Source organism: Phaethon aethereus, assembly GCF_964289735.1.
Source record: "Phaethon aethereus genome assembly, chromosome: 2".
NCBI classification, from domain to species: Eukaryota; Metazoa; Chordata; class Aves; order Phaethontiformes; family Phaethontidae; genus Phaethon; species Phaethon aethereus.
The window spans coordinates 23,654,233-23,672,007 of NC_138582.1; the positions used below are offsets into that span (position 1 = coordinate 23,654,233).

Below are 17,775 nucleotides of genomic sequence, written 5' to 3' on the forward strand. Positions count from 1 at the left end.
ACGATCCCCGGGAAGGCTTTCATACGCGCTGCAGGGCCGCAGCGCGGCAGGGAAGGCCGGCGCAACGGGCCAGGGCACTGCGGCCTGTGCCCGGAGAGCGCTCCCGGCGCCGCGGCCGGGACAGCAGCCTCAGCAGCGGGCAGCGGCCGCGGGGCAGCGGCGCACGCCCGGCCCCTTCCGTCCCGCTCCACTCCCGCCGGGGGCCGGCTGCGGGAGGGGGAAGGGCTCGCCGTCCGGCGTCTTAGGGAGCCCCCGCGCGCGCGCCGCCCCGCCCCCGCCCCCGCCCGCCGGCCGAGGAGTCATTCGTGGAGGCACGTGGTCCTTTACGTCTCTCGCGCATGACGTCACCGCTCTCCGCGGGGCCTCCCCGACCAATCGGCGGCGCGCTTAGTGAAGGGGCGCCGCGCGGCGGAGCGCGCGCCAGTCAGCGCGAGGCTTACACCGCGGCCGCGCGCCGCCGCCCCGCCCTCCCCGGCGCGGCGCACGGAGGGAGGGAGAAGGGCCCGCTGGAAGTTAAGATGGCGGCGTGTGTGTGAGTGCGGTGCGGGCTGAGCCTCTTCCCGGCGCCGTTGCGGTGGGGCTCCTTCTTCCTCGCGCTCCGCGCCGCAGTGGGTGAGCCGAGGACTCCGCCGGCGGCCACGAGCGGCCCCGGGGGAGGGACGGAGGCTAAGCGCCCCCTCCCCCGCCGCCCCCCCCGCCCCCATTGTGTGCCCGGCCCCCGCCCGCCCGTCTCCCTCCGCCGAGGGGGGTAGCGGCGGCGGCGCGGAACATGACCTCGATCCACTTTGTGGTGCACCCGCTGCCGGGCACCGAGGACCAGCTCAATGACCGGTGAGGGGCAGGCCGTGCGGCGGGGGGCGGAGGGGAGGGGCCGGCCTGGCGCGGCTCGGCCCCCTGTGGGTGAGGGGAGGGGCTGGTGGCGGCCGGCCGGCGCGCGGCGCGGCGGGGGCGCCCCGGGGGAGCGGGCAGCGGGGACACCCCGGCACCCCCCCCCATCCCTCGCCGTGCCGCTGTCCCGCAGCCGCAGCGCGGAGCCGCAGGGCCCCCGCGCCTTCCTCTCGCAGGGGCCGGCGGCGAGGAGCGTCGCGGGCCGCGCCGCGCGCACCCGCCTCTCCGGGTGGCTGCCGCCGTTAAACTTTGACCCCCAGGGGAGCGGGGGTGGGGGGCCGTGACCTTCGCCGCGGTCCGCCGCCCCGGTGGGGACTCCGGCCTGCCAGGGGAGTCCCGGCGTCTGCCCGGGGACGTGAAGGGGCTCCTCCCGAGGATGCCGGGCCGGGGCCGAGGGGAGCCAGGCTGTGTCCATATTGATCGGAGATGGAGCGAGGCAGACAATGCGGGTGCGGGTCGCGCTGTGTGGGGGGAGAACGATGGGAGCGAGGATGAAGGCGACGTACGCCAGGGGTGCTACACGCGCACGTACCGCCCGCGTGCTCTGCCCCCTCCCCCCCGTTTTTTTTTTTTTTTTGGACAAGAAGGGATGCTCGATCTCCAGATTAATGATTGAGTGCGGCTTGGCTGGGATGGGAATGACAGCTAGAACAGAAGCGCAGTCTGCTTGCAAACCTCGTAGCTAACTTTATGGTGGGTTGGGGAAGAGAAATTGCAGGCTGGGGAGCAACTAGAATGCTTGGGAGAAAATAAATCCACGAACCGAATTTTCTTTGCTGCTTGATATGTGTTTGACAGCGCTCTGTGCGGCTGTCAAATATTTCTTCTGTAGCAATTACTAGTGGTATGTGTTATAGCTTGCAAATTTTACTTGTGCTCTTTCATATAGAAATTCTTAAGAACCGTGTAACTATTCATCTTTAATTTCTTATAAATCTATGCATGAATAAATCAAGATCTTTAATCATCACTGGATAGAAAACTCCGTATTTTCAATGCAATAGATAAATGTTATTTAATTTTTATAGGTAGTATTTAAATATTAATAAATCTTAAAAAGTATGGGCTCTTGGTTATATTCTTCCGGTTTTGCTCTTACAAGGTACCAGAGTAGGTCAGGGCCCAGCTCACTTTGCTATTGCTTGTAGTTAGGTTAGTTTTCCTAGACTGAGGCTGAGATGTCTCTATTAAAACACAGCTGAGGTTTGAAGGCTTACAATGAGAAAAATAGGTCATTGTAAAGATAACATTTCTGCCCAACTACGTCATCCATGCCCTTAAACAGGGAAAAGAAACTTCTAATGATGAAATAGGTCCAAAACCTGAAGGATGTTAGTGTGGACTGTATTTTTTTCCTTTAATCTGATAATACATTTTACAGGATCCTGCTTCCTAGGAGGCCTACCCATTCCTAAGGGGTTGGTTGGCTTTCTCCACAGTAATACATTCAAATTTGGCATACATCATCTTCCTTTAGAGTGACAAACTGAGAGGTGATGCTGTACTAGGAGTTCTTCCACTTCCTCATTGCACTGTTTTGATTTAGAGTAAGATCTAGGACTTTGAACTTGAAAGGACCCCAGTGGCTTTTCTTTTTCTTTTTTTTTTTTTATGTTGATAGGGCCTTAGAAAACATTTAGCATGTAATTATCACACTTGGTTCAGAGTAAGAGAGCTCATCTGTTTTTTCTTTAATATCACCTGTTTTGTTGACTTACTGGTGTTAAATATGATGCTCCTACAGTCTTCATAATGCTTCCTAATTTTTTGAATGTTGGGGTTTTTTTTTCCCTTCTTACCACAGCAGCAGCTCTTACAACTTCTATTTGATACAGGAAGCTTCATAATGTGTGGTAATTAATATATGGAGTAAACTGCAGAAGTGCTATGAAGTAGTGACTTATTCTGAAAAATCAAGTGGCTCCTTGATCTGAGCTGCAAGTCATAAATTTCCACTTCATATATATAATTTTACTAGAAGTGTGGTAGCTGTGTATCAGAACTTGTAATGCAGTGAAATCAGAATAATTCATAAATAGGGTTGAGGCTCACACATACATGCTGGAAATGCCAGTTCAATTTTAACAGTAGCATTGCTGCTTATTGCTGTTCTGTCAGTATAGATCAGGATCTCGATAGCTTAATAAATTCCCATATATATGCTCATAGATGTTAGAATCTTGGAACATGTCGTATCTCTATGATGTTTCTTTCCCCTCTCACACTTTATAGGCTTTTTTTGAGTCTGTGCTGCAGACAGTGGTGAGTAGTCCAAGTTATTTCTTTTCTGTCTGCATTCTGAATGATAATTGCTTCTCAAAATCTGATTTTGGGACCATATTTCTGCATTGTATGCTTTCATTTGTAGTGTACGTAGAACACGATCAGTTGTATCGCTTTCAGTAATGGATCTGTGTTCTGCATCTAAGGAATAATGCCATTTTAAAACACAAGGGATTTATTGGTGCAATCCCTGTGTGCTCAGGGTACATGACAGTTCTGAATTTTTATAATAAAGTATTTGATATATTATGCTTAATAATCAGCATAGATGTGTGAAAAGGATGAAGAGAGTTTGGAAAACATCCTTCTCCAGAAGTATTGTACTGCTCTTAATCAGCCTTCAAAATGTGAGGAAGTTTTTTTTTTTGAGTTTGGTTTGGTACAGTTTGTGTCACTCTGTTTTACAGTTTTTATTAGATTTTCTGTGTAATTGTTATGCCTCTTATTCATGCAGCAGCTTGGAGAATGGTAAAACACTTTGAAGAAAAGAGGAAAAAGTAACTGTAGAACCACAAATAATTGGGAAGACTCCTGAGCACACCTACTCATCATCTGAAATTACTTCTTAACTAGTGTTTTTCAAAATATTAGTTAGTATTGTACCTTGATGGTAGTTATTAGACCTCTCTCAAATAAGTTGAAGCAGTGTTGGCTTGGCCATGGTATTTACTCAGGTGTCTGGAAGCTAGTTGCACAGAAGAAAGCTCATAGAGGACAAGGTTATGTTTAGTTTTGCTGTTGTATTAGGATTCATTTTTTGAAATGGATAGGAGGCTAAACTTTGATTGGGATGAACTGAGGTAATTAAACTTTTTCTGGTAAGTTTGTTTAGGAAGATGGGTAACTTGGAATTCTTCCCCCAAGCAATTTGTTCTCTGCAAACTGTATAAGAAAAGTTTAATGGGAGAAAAATTTGGTATGTCCTGGAGTTTGAGAAACAACTCCATGAAGTATTTGGGATGTAAATAATTAATGGCTTTAATCTTTGAAAAAGAGATGCCCAGCTTCTGTTGCAGTGGGTGTCAGATATATTTTGTTGATTATCCACCTGTTTCATGCATGTTTCAGGGTTAGAGACTATGAGCTTTGTGAAAGAAGTTTGACACACAATTTCATAGAGAAGTCAATCTTAGTAAATTCTTCTTAGTATATTTCTTAATTTTATGTTGGGCTAGGAAGTGGGTGTAACCATGATAAATAACCATTTCTTGGCTGTTACGAAACCTCACAGGAGCAGTTTTAACTCGCTACTCTGTAGAATGAATGACATGAATGGCTTCCCATACATGAACTAACCTTCAGGACAGGATTTGTCTCAAGGCTTTGCCTTTGTTTTTAACCTTATACTAAGAAAATTCTTGTCAGCTAAGCCATTTAAGTCCTAGCATAGGGTAAGATTTCATTTTTGAAGTGGTCATTGACGCGATGTGAGTGTGCTTTTTTTTTCTCCTCTTGAGGATGAGACGTAATGAATTTGGTTAAATAGAGGCTATTCTGAATTTAAGATGAGTGTTAAGAAGTGGTATGTAGTTTGTGGTAAGTAGTAGTGGTAAGTTTTCTTGCAGTAAGCTCTTTGAAACATCGACAAAAGTTTGTTCAAAGCTTCAGTGAGTATTTATGTACAGTCAGCTTTGGGGGAAGAAAGGATTATCTCCTTCTTAGGTGAGTTTGGTTTTCCTTAATAATATATTCAATGCCTTTCTCTGTTATTCGAATATTACTTACTTTAGGCCATGCCCGAACTGAAAAATTAACTAGTGTACTTTACATTGCCCGCATTGTTTACACCCTCTGATGATTTCTGTGGAAAAAGTACTTAGCAAGAACATACCCTTTTAGTCTCTGTCTGTGTTTCTCATAGCCTATGTACATGAAAACATTGTTTTAAGGTAATCAGTAAGTGATCAGTGGATATGTGGGCTGCTACTCTGGCAGATTTTCTTACTCCCCCTTTGCATTTACTGATGAGCAAATCTGTTAAAAATCCCAAGCAGATGTTGCTGGAAGGAGCTGGTGTGGGGTGTGGTATGATTTTGTGCAGGGAGCCAGCAGGGATGTGGAGCTAGTGTCCTGGCCCCACACGTCTGCGGGAGCCATGCACGGAGAGGGAGAGCGAGCTCCTGATAATGGAAGTGTTTGTTTAGCCCTGAACTCCCTTTTCTACGTTCACAGCCATGCTGGGAGAGTATCTGTCTGCTTGTAGAGAGGAAGGCAGCCCGAGCATGAATTTTGCTGTTACTCTCACGTAATCTGTGTTGCTTTAAAAATAAAATGTTGTAGCTGCACGAAAAGGTTTGCACCAGCACTGTGGTTATACAGACCATTTTAGGATTCATACACTGAGAAGCAGTGCATTAAGATTTGACCTTATTTCAGTATTGTTATTTAAGGGTGATAATTTGGAAGTTAAACATCAGCACTTGCTTATAAGCATCATTTCGTATATAGTTGAATGTGAAAAGCTAGGTACACACAGGGCAATAGTCGAGACCTTTTTGGACTTTGCTCTGCCAGGGTCATCTTCTGGTTTCAGTAGTTTGCTACGCACCAGACACTGTTTTTCAGAGAGTATGTATGTAGTTGTCTGTGAATGTTCTTACTGAAACTTTCCTGAGATGTTGTAAGGCAAAGTAATTGCTCTCTTCTGAAGGAGGGAGGTTTGTTTTCCCCACTTCTTACCTTGCACTAACTTTAAGTGCCTGATCCCACATTAAACTGACTTAATTTGCTAAAATGATATAAAGCTAACCCTGATAAAATGAAGTAAATATTGTGGATTAGGAAGTTGACCTGGTTTATATCCTGGTTCGGTAAGCATCAGAGCAGATGGATAAAAAAGGGGGGATTTTGAAAAGTGCTGCAGGAGGGAGAGCTGGGAGTGAAGAATAGGGAAGAGGAAGCAGGGTTGAGTTCCTTCCATTTTGAAAACAGCAAGCTTATTTTGGCTACTGTAATGTGAAACTGTACTGTGAATGCGATCCGGGCTGCGAGTAGTTGTGACCTGTCACAAGGAATTTAGTAAAATAGTAATTGGGGCACAAATGTGGCCTTTTCTTTCCTTTAAAATTATCTGTGAAGTTTGAGCATATTTGTTCTTAGAGCAATGATAAAATAAGATTAATGGAGTAAGATATTAATAGCCATATTTTAAGGTTGGCAATGCAAATCAGAGCTGTCATAAACCTTTTTTAATTCTAAGAACAGTGAGGTATCAGTCAACAACATTTATGTGCTAATTCTTGGTAAAAGTTAAACTCTATAATCAATAGCATACTTTTAAGGTAATTTTGGTATAGTATGTATTAAGTGTTCTAGTTGCCATGTAGGATACTTTTGTAAAAAGGTGTTTGTCAATAGTTTGTAATTAAGCCATAAAATAGATGTAAAGAGTATGACACTTCTTTCTTAAACTGTTTAAAGTTTAAGTAGATAACTGTTTGGTACACAATTACATTTATGTGAAAAATTACTTAATGCTTGAGAAAAACAACCAAGGATGTACCCAAGCATGGCAAGCTCTGCAGTGTGTTGTAGCTGCCTTTTTAACAGTTATGGCACGGTTAATTGTTCATGACTTAAATGAAATAGATGGTAGTATGTATTTGAAAATTACAGAGAGATGGAGAAGGGGTTGCAAGGTAGCTTTTATTTTTGTGATTATTAACAGCAATCTAGGCAGTTAAATTTGCAGGATGCTCCCTGTAAAAGCTGCTGTTTTGTCTTTCCCTGCATCAACTCAGCAGCCACTTAGGCAGAAGAAAACCATATACAAAAACTACTTGTGCTTTTCAGTCGCACAAACTTTTTTTTTTTTTAAAGCTTGAATTCAGTGAAGTCCACTAAGGATTTGGCTCTTAGTAACAACTTCACATAGAAGACTGCAGTAGTTGGCATCTGTATATTCCCCGGAGAAAACACGGGGACAAGGCCTACTTGTAGTGGCTAGAGGATTTTAAATTGGGAGGGACAATTAGGAGAAAAAAAATACTGAAATAAGTGTGCAAATGTAATTTTCAAGGTGCGCATGTCTTTTGTGCAGAATTGTAAGCTTGTCAGTTTAAATGAGGATGGTCACAGCACTAGTTAGTCCACTACAGCAATGATTATCCAGGTTTCAGATCCTAATTATTTTCTCTTTCTGGCATAGACCTATTTTGACAATAAACTCCGTCCTCTACTTTCTGAAGTCTTTCTGTGCTTAAAAAAAAGCAGTCAGCCAACACTGCTTCCTTTTCTCTTACCCTTCCCCTCCAAGGAAAATTAACTGGTTTATTTCAATTTAAAGAGCTTTTTGTTACATTTGAGAGAGAACATGTACCACCTCACTGATACAAAGGTATGAAGTTTACCTATTTTAAACTCTTCAAATACACTGTAAAACTGAGTAGAAAGGTGTAAGGTGAGCACACTGGTAATCTACAGTTATGTAAAACTGCCAGTTTGGCTTTAATTGAGGAGTGATGTAACTATTGAATTTGCTATCATTGAAAATTTTGTCTTCCTCTCTCAAGTCTCACTGCTACTGCCAACACTTGTCAGGGCAATTTCTCAGGGTAAATATGCTTCACCCTGTCTTTCAGCAAATCTTAACTATTGTGGTTTAAAGTGCAATGTGTTTTACAGTACTAATCCATGTTGGTACAGAAAAGTTGTGAATATTCATTTGCCACCCTTTTGTAACACCCCAGCATATTTATTTTGTTGCAGTTCTAAACATGATCTTTTACATAGCATCTTATGGTTTGTTTCATTGGCTAGTTTTTGTAATCCCAAGCCTGTTGGTGTTATGCCTTAAGATGCCTCTTGCTGATTTCTCAAATTGTTTATATTCACAACAGAGATTGAATGTGTATTTCCTCTAGTTTTGTTTTGAACAGCTTTTCTTGATTAAACTGGTTGCTACCTTTTATTAGAAAAGATGCCCCAAAATAGCTTTGGTCCCTCATGTTTCTGATTTAATTTTACATTGTGGTTATTAAAGAATGCAGAATAAAAAACTTTTAAAACATTCACATGATTAGTACTATTTTGGACACTAACTGTGGTGGAACTTGTCATTATCGTTGTTTTATTGCCAGCCATGAGGTCTGCCGATTTAATTTGTGACAACGGTAGTGCAACTGGACAGATTAAAGCACGAAGGCTGCTGGAGACTTCAGTAATCTTATGAAATTGGTCTTTGGCAAAAAAAGACCACATTCAAGGGGGTGTGGTTTTTGTTTGGTTGGGTTTTTTGCTTTTTACTCAAAGTAATCAGTATTGTGGACAGTCGGGAAAATCTTGGGTAATCTAGGGTGATTATACCCATGCAGCTGTAGTTTGCCTGTTTAGTAGAAAATAGCCCAAAAAGAAACTCTGTGCTCTGTACACAAGGCTTGATGGTATTACTTTCTGCAGTATATTTGCCATCATCTCTAGTTAAGGTGGATGCTAATTTTTATCTTTTTTTTTTTTTAACACTGTGAAGAAGTAGTAGTTGAGTAGTTTAAGCCAAGCCTGTGTTAAAACAGCATTTAAAAAATTTGCTTAGTCTTTCATTATACTTCATTCTCTACTGTCCATTAGGTTTTCTCAAACTCTCACCTTTTTTGCGTTTGGGATAGGTTACCTCTTCATGTACATAGGTAGCTCTGATACAATGACAATGGATCTTGATTGGGATCTCGGGATTCTACTAAAGATTATAATTTCACTATATAGTTTCCAGCGTGGAGTCTAGCATTGACTTCATATGGACAAATGTTTGTGCTACAGCGTTTTTACCAAAAACTTAGCTGGAAAATAAATACTTAACCCATGTGAATGCAATTTAATGAAAGCTGATGCAATTTAATGAAAGCTGTAGGCCTTACTCTGTTGTCATTTGAAGTCATTGGGCTTTGTCACTTCTTTCAGTAAGTGTGGTATCGTTTTAATTTCTCATTCATCTTGCAAAATTAATTTTCTTAAATGTGTCTCTCAGTGTTTATTCTTTCATTTATGGTATGAAGTTTTGCTGCTCTCTATCCAGCCTGAAAATGATCAGAGATGCATTTTTTCTTTCTTTTTAGTAAATATCAAGAAGTGTTCTTCTAAAGAGGATTTATGGCTTTTAATCAATTTTATATTTTTTCCTTTTAATACAATTGAGTTATTGTTGTCTGACCTTTAATGAAGATCTCTTTCTTATGTTGTTGAAACTCTGTTCTTCAGCTTTGACTACACTCAGTACATCAGTAACAGCAGTTTTCCTTCTCTCTCTTCTTTTTGTTTTAAGGCACTATTTATGCAATTTGCTGACTTCAGCAACATGTATCTGTCTCTAGATTTAAAGGTCCTTAATAAAAGATTCCAATGGTACAAATCATAGCATCTTCTTGTTGTGGGGCAGATTGGGTGGGCAGAATGTAATCTGGCTAAGATTGCCCTGCTCATGATGAGATGGCGTAGGGGGATAACAGGCTGTTTGCTGGAATAGCTAAAGCTTTGTTTCTTTCTCTTGTGGTGCAGAATCTGTATCTGGCAGGATTGTTACCTGAAATAGTACGGCCGTAGGCAAAATGTGAAGCAGGAGGTACGCAACGTGCTGCTTCATGAGCTCTTGTAGAGGAACCAAAATACTAGTTACGCTGAGGGGAAGCACCTGGAGTTCTGTGGCTGTGGTACAGACAGATGGAAAAGAGAGGATCTGTTTTTCGGCAAAGCAAAAAAGTATTGTGATGAGCTATGCACCTCAAAAGCTGGGGTTTCTTTTGAGTTACTTTGCCTGCAGTGTGCATCTGACAAAGCAATTTGGCTGCTTGTTTTTCTGGCATGGCACTTGCTCTCTACTCCCTATGCCAGGCCTCATTCTGTTACTATCTAAATCAAAGATGCAGTGTCTGAGAGGAAGGTTTTGAACATGTGTGTTCGGTAGAAGACAGTGCAGTGTGAGGAGGGGAGTCCATGGTATATAAAAGGCAGTTTTTAATAAGTTTGAAGACGTGGCATGCAGATAATACTGTGATATTGGAGTTTCTGTTGAAGACTTCAAGCCTTGAAATTGGGGGAATTGGCAAGTAAAGGGCTGTACATGCTAAATGGTCTTTCCCTATTGCTAAAACTAATTCAGCATGTGAATAAGCACATGGGACTTTACTGCAAAGCAGTTAAAATTCAGTGTCATGTTTGTACTTCGCTTTTAATAATATCACTTGTATAAAATACACTGTTGCTTTTCTCCGTCCAAGACACAAAGTATTTATTAATGTGACAGTTCTTACTTTTAAAAATGTTTTTATAGCATTTGAAAGCCTAGAAATTCATTGTTAATCAGAGGCATCTAGTTCTGGCAAACCCAGTGCTGCATTTCACAAGTCCTACAGGTGACTGTCTCCTGGTCTTGCTGGAAGGGCTCTGTTCCTGCTAGAGAAACAGAGTACTTCCATTGGGATATTTTAGCACCTGTGAATATTTTTACTCAATGTCTAAATAATACTTCTCAGACATTTCCCTGACTGCTTGGTGTAACTTTTTTTCTAAGCTACCGCCCTTACAGGGATTCTATAGCAAAGCATGAGCTCCTAGCTCTTCAGTGGCAAAAAACATCTTTTTGCTGCCATGCCCCCAAGTCAGAGAGTCAAGATCACACCCTGAAAGCAAAAAGCCCTCTGAATCATAGGATGGCTGAGGTTGCAAGGGACGTCTGGATGTCATCTGGTCCAGCTCATGTGCTCAAAGCAGGGCCATCCAGAGCTGGTTGCCCAGCACTGTATTCAGACAGCTTTTGAGTAACTCCCAAGGATGGAGACTCCACAACCTCTCTGGGCAATCTGTGCCAGTGCTCAGGCACCTTCACAGTAGAAGAGTGTTTCCTGATGTTCAGACAGAACCTCCTGCATTTCAGTTTGTGTGCCTATTGCCTCTATTCCTGTCACTGCGCACCACTGGAAAGAGTCTGGCTCTGTCCTCTTTACACCCTCCTATTAGGTGTGTTGATAAGATCCCCTCAGAGCCTTCTCTTCCCCAGGCTGAACAGTCCCAGCTCTTTCAGCCTTTCCTCATTTGAGAGGTGTTCCAGTACCTTAATCATCTTTGTGGCCCTTTGCTGGACACTCTCCAGTATGTCCATGCTTCTCTTGTACTGGGGAGCCCAGAACTAGACACAGAACTCCAGGTGTGGCCTCACTGGTGCTGAATGAAGGGAAGGATCACCTCCCTCAGCCTGCTGGCAACACTTTGTCTAATGCAGTCCAGGAATACCATTTGTTGCCTTTGCCGCAAGGCGTGCTGGTTCATGTTCAACCTGGTGTCCACCAGGCCTCTGAAGTCCTTTCCTGCAAAGCTGCTTTCCAGCTGGGCAGTGCCCAGCATATACTGGTGTGTGGGATTGTTCCTCCAGAGGTACAGGACTTTGTACTTCCTCTTATTGAACGTCATGAAGTTCCTGTGCTCTGGAGGGCAGCACAACCCTCTGGCATATCTGCCACTCCTCCTGGTTTGGTGTCATCAGCAAGGTCGCTGAGAGTACGCTCTGCCCCCTCATCCAGATAACTAACGAAGATGTTGAACAGGACTGGACCTGGCATTGCCCCCTGGGGTACACCGCTAGTCACTGGCCTCCAGCTAGACTTCATGCTGCTGATCACCACCCTCTGGGCCCAGCCGGTCAGACAGTTTTCAGTTCACCTCACTGTCTGCTCGTGCATCCATACTCCTCTGTATGGATATATGTATGAGCTTCTCTGTAAGGATATTAACAGGACAGAGTGTCAAAAGCCTTACTAAAGTTTAGGCAGACAATATCCCCTGCTTTCCTCTTGTTCTCCTATACAGTGATAAGAAATCTACTTTGCTTTCCTAAAACCAGAACTGAAATATATGCTTATCCTCTCTGTAGGGTGAAGAAGATGGGCAAGTCATTTTACTGCCTCTGCAGTATGTGTTTAATTCTGAATATTAGATATTGGTGGGTATCTTTAACCTTTTGATGTCATTGCCACTATATTGTCTTTGCCAGTTTTTCTTGTCCTGCTTTAACCTTGTTGTGGGCTAGCTTATACCTAACTTTAGATATAGGTCATTATCTATATCAGTGTTGTTATATCATGAAATAATAATGGTCTGCTGTAAGGGCATTTACTTTCTGTAATCATTGTATTACCTGAAGACTTTTCAGTGATATTGCAGAAAACTGTTTTCAAGAGATTAATTCGCTGTTTGCCATATTAGCTTTCTACTATAACTTACTGATTCAGCACAGTGTATTACCATTGTTCCAGAGAGGACTATTAAATGGTCAGAACTAAATTTATCAACCAAACTGACAGTCTTACGAAATAGAAAATAAAGTTTGGGAGCTATATTCTGTAAACCCATGTTAGTTGATACCATGGAACATAAGAATAGCTGTTACAGTCAAACAAGAGGTCCTTCATGTTTTCCTCCAGTTTGTGGAAGTGACCAGTGCTAGATGACGGGGGAAGAGTGTTAGAATAGGGCAAATGTACAGTGGTGCTTTTCCAGCATCTAAGGATTTGCAGCTCAGGGGCTTCCTGAGCAGTAGGTGTTGGTTTAGTATGTAATAACCAAGTAGTCCTAATTTATATTTCTTGGAATGGGGAGAGGACACAGTGTAAGCCGTGGTACACCTGATTACGGGGTGAGTGGAGCAATGACTTTCGTTGTCATCTTGTTTGTTTTGGTGATCTGTGTATTCTAGTCTAAACATATTGTCCCACCCCACTGCTGAGTAGTATTGGCTACCTTGGAGGCTGTCATTTTGTACTTGCACTTGGGATTTATTTTTTCTTATGTGCATTACTTCCTATTTTCTGCAGATAATCTTGTTGCACTATTTTGTGTGGTACTTCAGTGTTTTTTTTTTTTTAACAGATGCTCCCTCGTAACTACCCAGAATGACTTAAAGCACACTTTAATCATCTTCTCCCCATCTCCCCACCCTTTCCTCCTGCTCATTGGTGGAAAACAGTTTTTTCACCTTTATTTCTTAATTTATTCCATTAGGAGAAAGGTGTTTGGTACAGGAACTATGAATGCTGCCTCTTTGGAAACTGCTTTCTAGTGTAGGACATGGCAGGCAGGGGTGAGATCCTTTTGTGTGCTGTATTTTGACATGGAAGATAGCTGGATGTGACTTTACATCAATGACAGTGTCCCGTGTCCAAGACATCCCGGGATCAGGAAACAAAGAGAACGTATTTGCTTAAGCTTCTCATTGGCATCCATTTTCTCCATTTCTGAGGCTCTGTTCTTATGACACCAATAGACAGGAGTTTATTTCCATGTGATTCAAGATAGGTGTGAGAGGGCTTTGGTCTGGAGGCTGTGCAGCTCTGCTGGGCTGAACTCGTGAATTGGCCACGTAGCTGCCTCCTTGGGTCTGGCTTGCTGTGCTGAGAACACTTCAGGGTCTCAACTGAGGGATGGAGGTGAAGGTTGCATTTACATTTCAACTGTTGATAGGTATGTTACTCAATACTGTTTTCCAGTGCTTGAACTGGTTTTTTTCGCCCCTCTTGGGTATCTGCTTACTGTTAGCCTTGCCTTGGAAAAGCATTCTATCAGTTCTTGTATACTTCCTTCTGCTCTGGTGTGAAAGTCTTATAAGTTTACAGCTTAGTCTTATAGCTTACAGACTTCATTGTCATCTTAAGTTGTCTTAAAGAAGCCTGATCACTTAGAAAAATTTACCAGGGCTAAATTAGTTTTATTTTTCATTTCCCTACTTGAAGTTGTTCATCATACCAAGCTGTTTGTTTTTTTTTTTTTTTTTAAATGTACCTTTCCTTTTCCTCCTCTGCAGATCTTAACATCACCATGTGGTGCTGAGGTAAGGAAAGCTCTTGTGTTCGGGCCTCTGCCTGATATTTTAACTTTAAAGTGTACAAATAACTTTTTAAGGCCATGAAGGAGCAACTTCAGGAAAAATCCAAGTGAATCTTCTGAATATTGTGTCTGGGACTCTGTAGTGTCACCTGCTGAGTACAGAAAGACTTCCTTCCTTTTGGAGATGTGCAGCATGCAAACATTTTATTTTATATCTCTGTAGTTGAATCCTTTGTTTGGATTGCTTAACTTCAGTGATTTTTATGGTGTGTTCTCTAAAGACCTAGCTGACATTTAAAAATTTAGTCTAAAATTGCAGAGAAAAAGGAAAAATAGATTGTTTTATATCGTTACAGAAATTAATCTCTGAGATGACAGAAATTGTTTTAATGGTTATGAATAAATGTGTTACATGTACTGTTATTTGACCACTGCTGCAAAATGTCAGATTAGATATGAGGACTTGTAAATACTGTTTCTGTTCAACATCAAGAAAGTTTTTGAGGGGAAAATTATGTAAATCTTGCTACATGAGATTTCTGTTTACAGTGCTCTATGCTCTTCATGTTACTTGTCTGCTTGAGAACATCTAGCAGATGTTCACTAAGCGTAGATGATGTAGGTGTGTTGGGGCTTTTTTGGGGGTTTTTTGTTTTTCTTTATTTTTGTAACTGTTAGTTTCCTAACACACGGGGAGAAGGATGACCATGCATTCATTGAACTATTCTAAAACCTGGTAAGAAAGTTCTGCTTGTGTCTTATGGTTTGTTTGTTGGTCTGTGAACTGTTGTTGGCATGATGGAAATACTTGAACGGTGGATATTCCTGCAGGATGACTGGCAAGGTAGGACTGCAGCTGACAGACTGCTGCAGGGAACTGAACATGTATTACAGGAGTCTAGAATGTCTTTAAATAAAAATAATTCTCAGGATTACCTTCCTACTTTAAAACAAAATATTTTTATTCTTAGAAATTGGGTAAAAGCACAAATTGTAAACCAGAATTTTACTTACATGGATTTAAGCTCGTGTTTAAATAGGGTAAAGTTACTTTAACGTACTGTAAGTCCAGTTTTTCTATAAAATACTTGGTACTTGAAATGGAGTTTCTCTGTAGCTCTCTTGCATTTTTGAGCCTAATTTGGTTTTATAAAGCAAGGTGTGGTGGAAGGATGGGTCCTCAGATAAAATTCGCTGGAAATAGAAATGTACTTTGAGAGAAGTAGTATCTTGGACAAATGGACTTTTTGTTTTCCTCACAACTGTTTCTGGATGAATTTTGATAGGGACATTTAAAGAATGTGGATCTTAACACAGGAGCCATCATCACTAAACTTTTTGTTTTAAAAGTATGGCAAGCTAGTGCATTTCTCCAGAAATCTGTTTGTGAACAAAATATATGTTGCTTCGAAGTTGGTCCTTTGAAAGTGTAATTGCCTTTAATGAGAATTTTTCAAAGCTTAGCCTATCTAGGCATTCATATCGGAGATTTGTTTTACCACAGAAAGGTCTCAGTGGAAGTGTTGACCTTCTTTAATGTGAGAATTGATTAAAGCATCCCTGCCTGTACCTCTTCCTCCAGTGCACCATCAGTGGAAGTTACTGAATCGTGTTGTTAAAATTAACCTGATCTTAAATATGCATTTTGTATTTTGACTTCAGAGGGTCAGCAGTACAATACCATGCAACTGTGCAAGTGGAAAGGCTTAGATTGCTGCAGGAAACGTTTTTGTGAAATTAGAGTTTTTATTTGCACAAACATATTCCTACTACAGAATATACAAACACATCTGTCCGCTTTACTCTTGTTTTTCTGCTGGTTTAGTTTTGTGACTGGTGTTCACGTGAATGCTGGTGGCGGCACAAGGAAGGGGGGGAGCGGGGATGAAAGCAGCAGCCCAGCAGGGACGCGGCGCTCGGGAACTACTCCTTTTTCACTCGGTGGTGTTTTACGTCAAATTCAAGTCCTCATGGACCTCTAAGCTTATGAGGCAGTACTTGGCAGTTGCATACAAGACGGTTGAGTAGTGAGGTAGTTTTTAACCTTTTTTTTTCTGTAGGAGAGTTTAGTACTTTCAGCATTGTCACTTACACCCTTCTCTGCTCCTCCCCTTAAATGTTGACAACAGCCTCTTTTCAATAACATTAGACCTCTTTTGACCTATTCTTGTTGCAGTTAGATGTACTCTTTTGAGACTGGTGTTGCTAATAGATTCACTGAGTATGCAAGTCAGAGCTTTCTGTGCATATTTCTTTCCTATCACTTCATTGGTTTTTTTACGAGTAAAAAAGGGTTATGATGATTTTTTTTTACAAGTTGAAAAATGTCTATTTCTTTGGTAGTGCTCAGGTTTTGTGACACAATGCTCAGATAAGGAAGTTTTAAATATTGCTCATAGACTAGTCTAGTAATCATCTCCAGTAGAAAGCACTACTTTATTTGCCATCAGCTTTTCATGTAGGCAGTACAGTGAACATAAAGGTAGGTTTTCCTATTCTATAATTATTACTCATGCTTGCCATGAGGAGAAATGTTAATGGAAAACTTCTCAGTATTCCTCTGGGAAACTGTTAGGTGATATACCGAAGACATAAGACTTCAGGGATATTTAACTTGTCATATATTATGCAGCAGAGCCCTGCTTGCTTTATAGAACCGTATGGTAAGCTGTGGAATATATGCCATTCATCTTCAGGGTTCTTTCCATGTTATCCCGTAGTCGTTTACTTTTGTGGGGTACAATCTGGTTTCACGCAGATTGCATGTGAACTTTGTGTTCTCTTTCTCTTTTGTGGGTTGTCTTCGCAGAAACCTTACCTATGTACGTACTCTTGGCTTGGGTGAGGTAGTTGTGGCTGGAAATTGGGAGTGTGAAATCGCCTGCTTTACAAACCAGCAGCTTGGCTTGGCTAGCAAAAGGCAATTCTAAGCACGTTCACTTCCTTCCTGCTGTCCTTTCACTGTGGTCCTTTCTTCTTGTGCTTGGAAATTATTTCTATCAGTATAAATTATCTTGTTTCTCAAACAGATGTATATCTCTCTTTCCTTTTTTTTTCCCCCTCAGGACAAGTGCTTTAAAGTTAAACACTGTTGATAACATTAGGATTTGGCTGTTTGGACCGCTATTCTGTATCCTTTCTCATGCTCAGGGCTTGCAAGTAACTGAAGTCTGTTATGCATAGCAGTCTGTGTGTAGAAACTGAAGTGAAGCAAGTAAAAAGAAAGGGTTTAAAGACATTCAGACAGAGGAAAGCAGTGCTGGTGTGCATGTCTCTGTTAGGTTTAGAACGGTGTTGCCAATTTAAGAAGGAGATTTCTGGAATGATAGGATGGGCATGGTACCAAAGTTGGTATTTTTTTTTTCTTAATTAGGAAGACCTTGCATTATTTTTACAGCATTCATCTTGGTTTTGTATCTTAATATAATGTGAATGTTCTAACTAGAATTGGAATCTATTCAGGGGCTTTTTCAGATTGCTTGTCATCTTTGGGAGGAAAGGAGACCAAGTTTCACCTGCAATGCCTGCCTGATATTACGAGAGTATCTTTGCTACCTGAAGAGGATCTTTTCTAAGTGGATTAAAAATTGCCTTAGAAATTACTGTGTTGGTTTCCACTTTTGGACACCATACCCTCTAAGCAGAAGAGGTCTGTGGGTTGGCCCTTTTTTGGGTTCTGATTTTCCATTTGGTAAGGTGCTATGAAAGTGAAATGGAAGTACTGTTGGAAGCAGTCTTTCCATTTTAGTGAAGGTGATGTTTTATATAACCCTGTGTGTAGTGAATTTTCTCTGGGTT

At 41.9% G+C, this 17,775-nt stretch overlaps 1 protein-coding gene across 1 annotated transcript in view; it reads left to right on the plus strand.

Annotated features, from left to right (window-relative positions):
• Nucleotides 1-769: 769 nt before the first annotated feature.
• Nucleotides 770-17,775, plus strand: part of UBR5 (ubiquitin protein ligase E3 component n-recognin 5) — a gene marked incomplete at both ends in the record, with an annotated part of 89,296 nt that continues 72,290 nt past the window's right edge. The window contains one exon of the mRNA XM_081996629.1: nucleotides 770-831. Coding sequence (XP_081852755.1) covers nucleotides 770-831 — 62 coding nt within the window. The remainder of the gene's footprint in view (nucleotides 832-17,775) is intronic.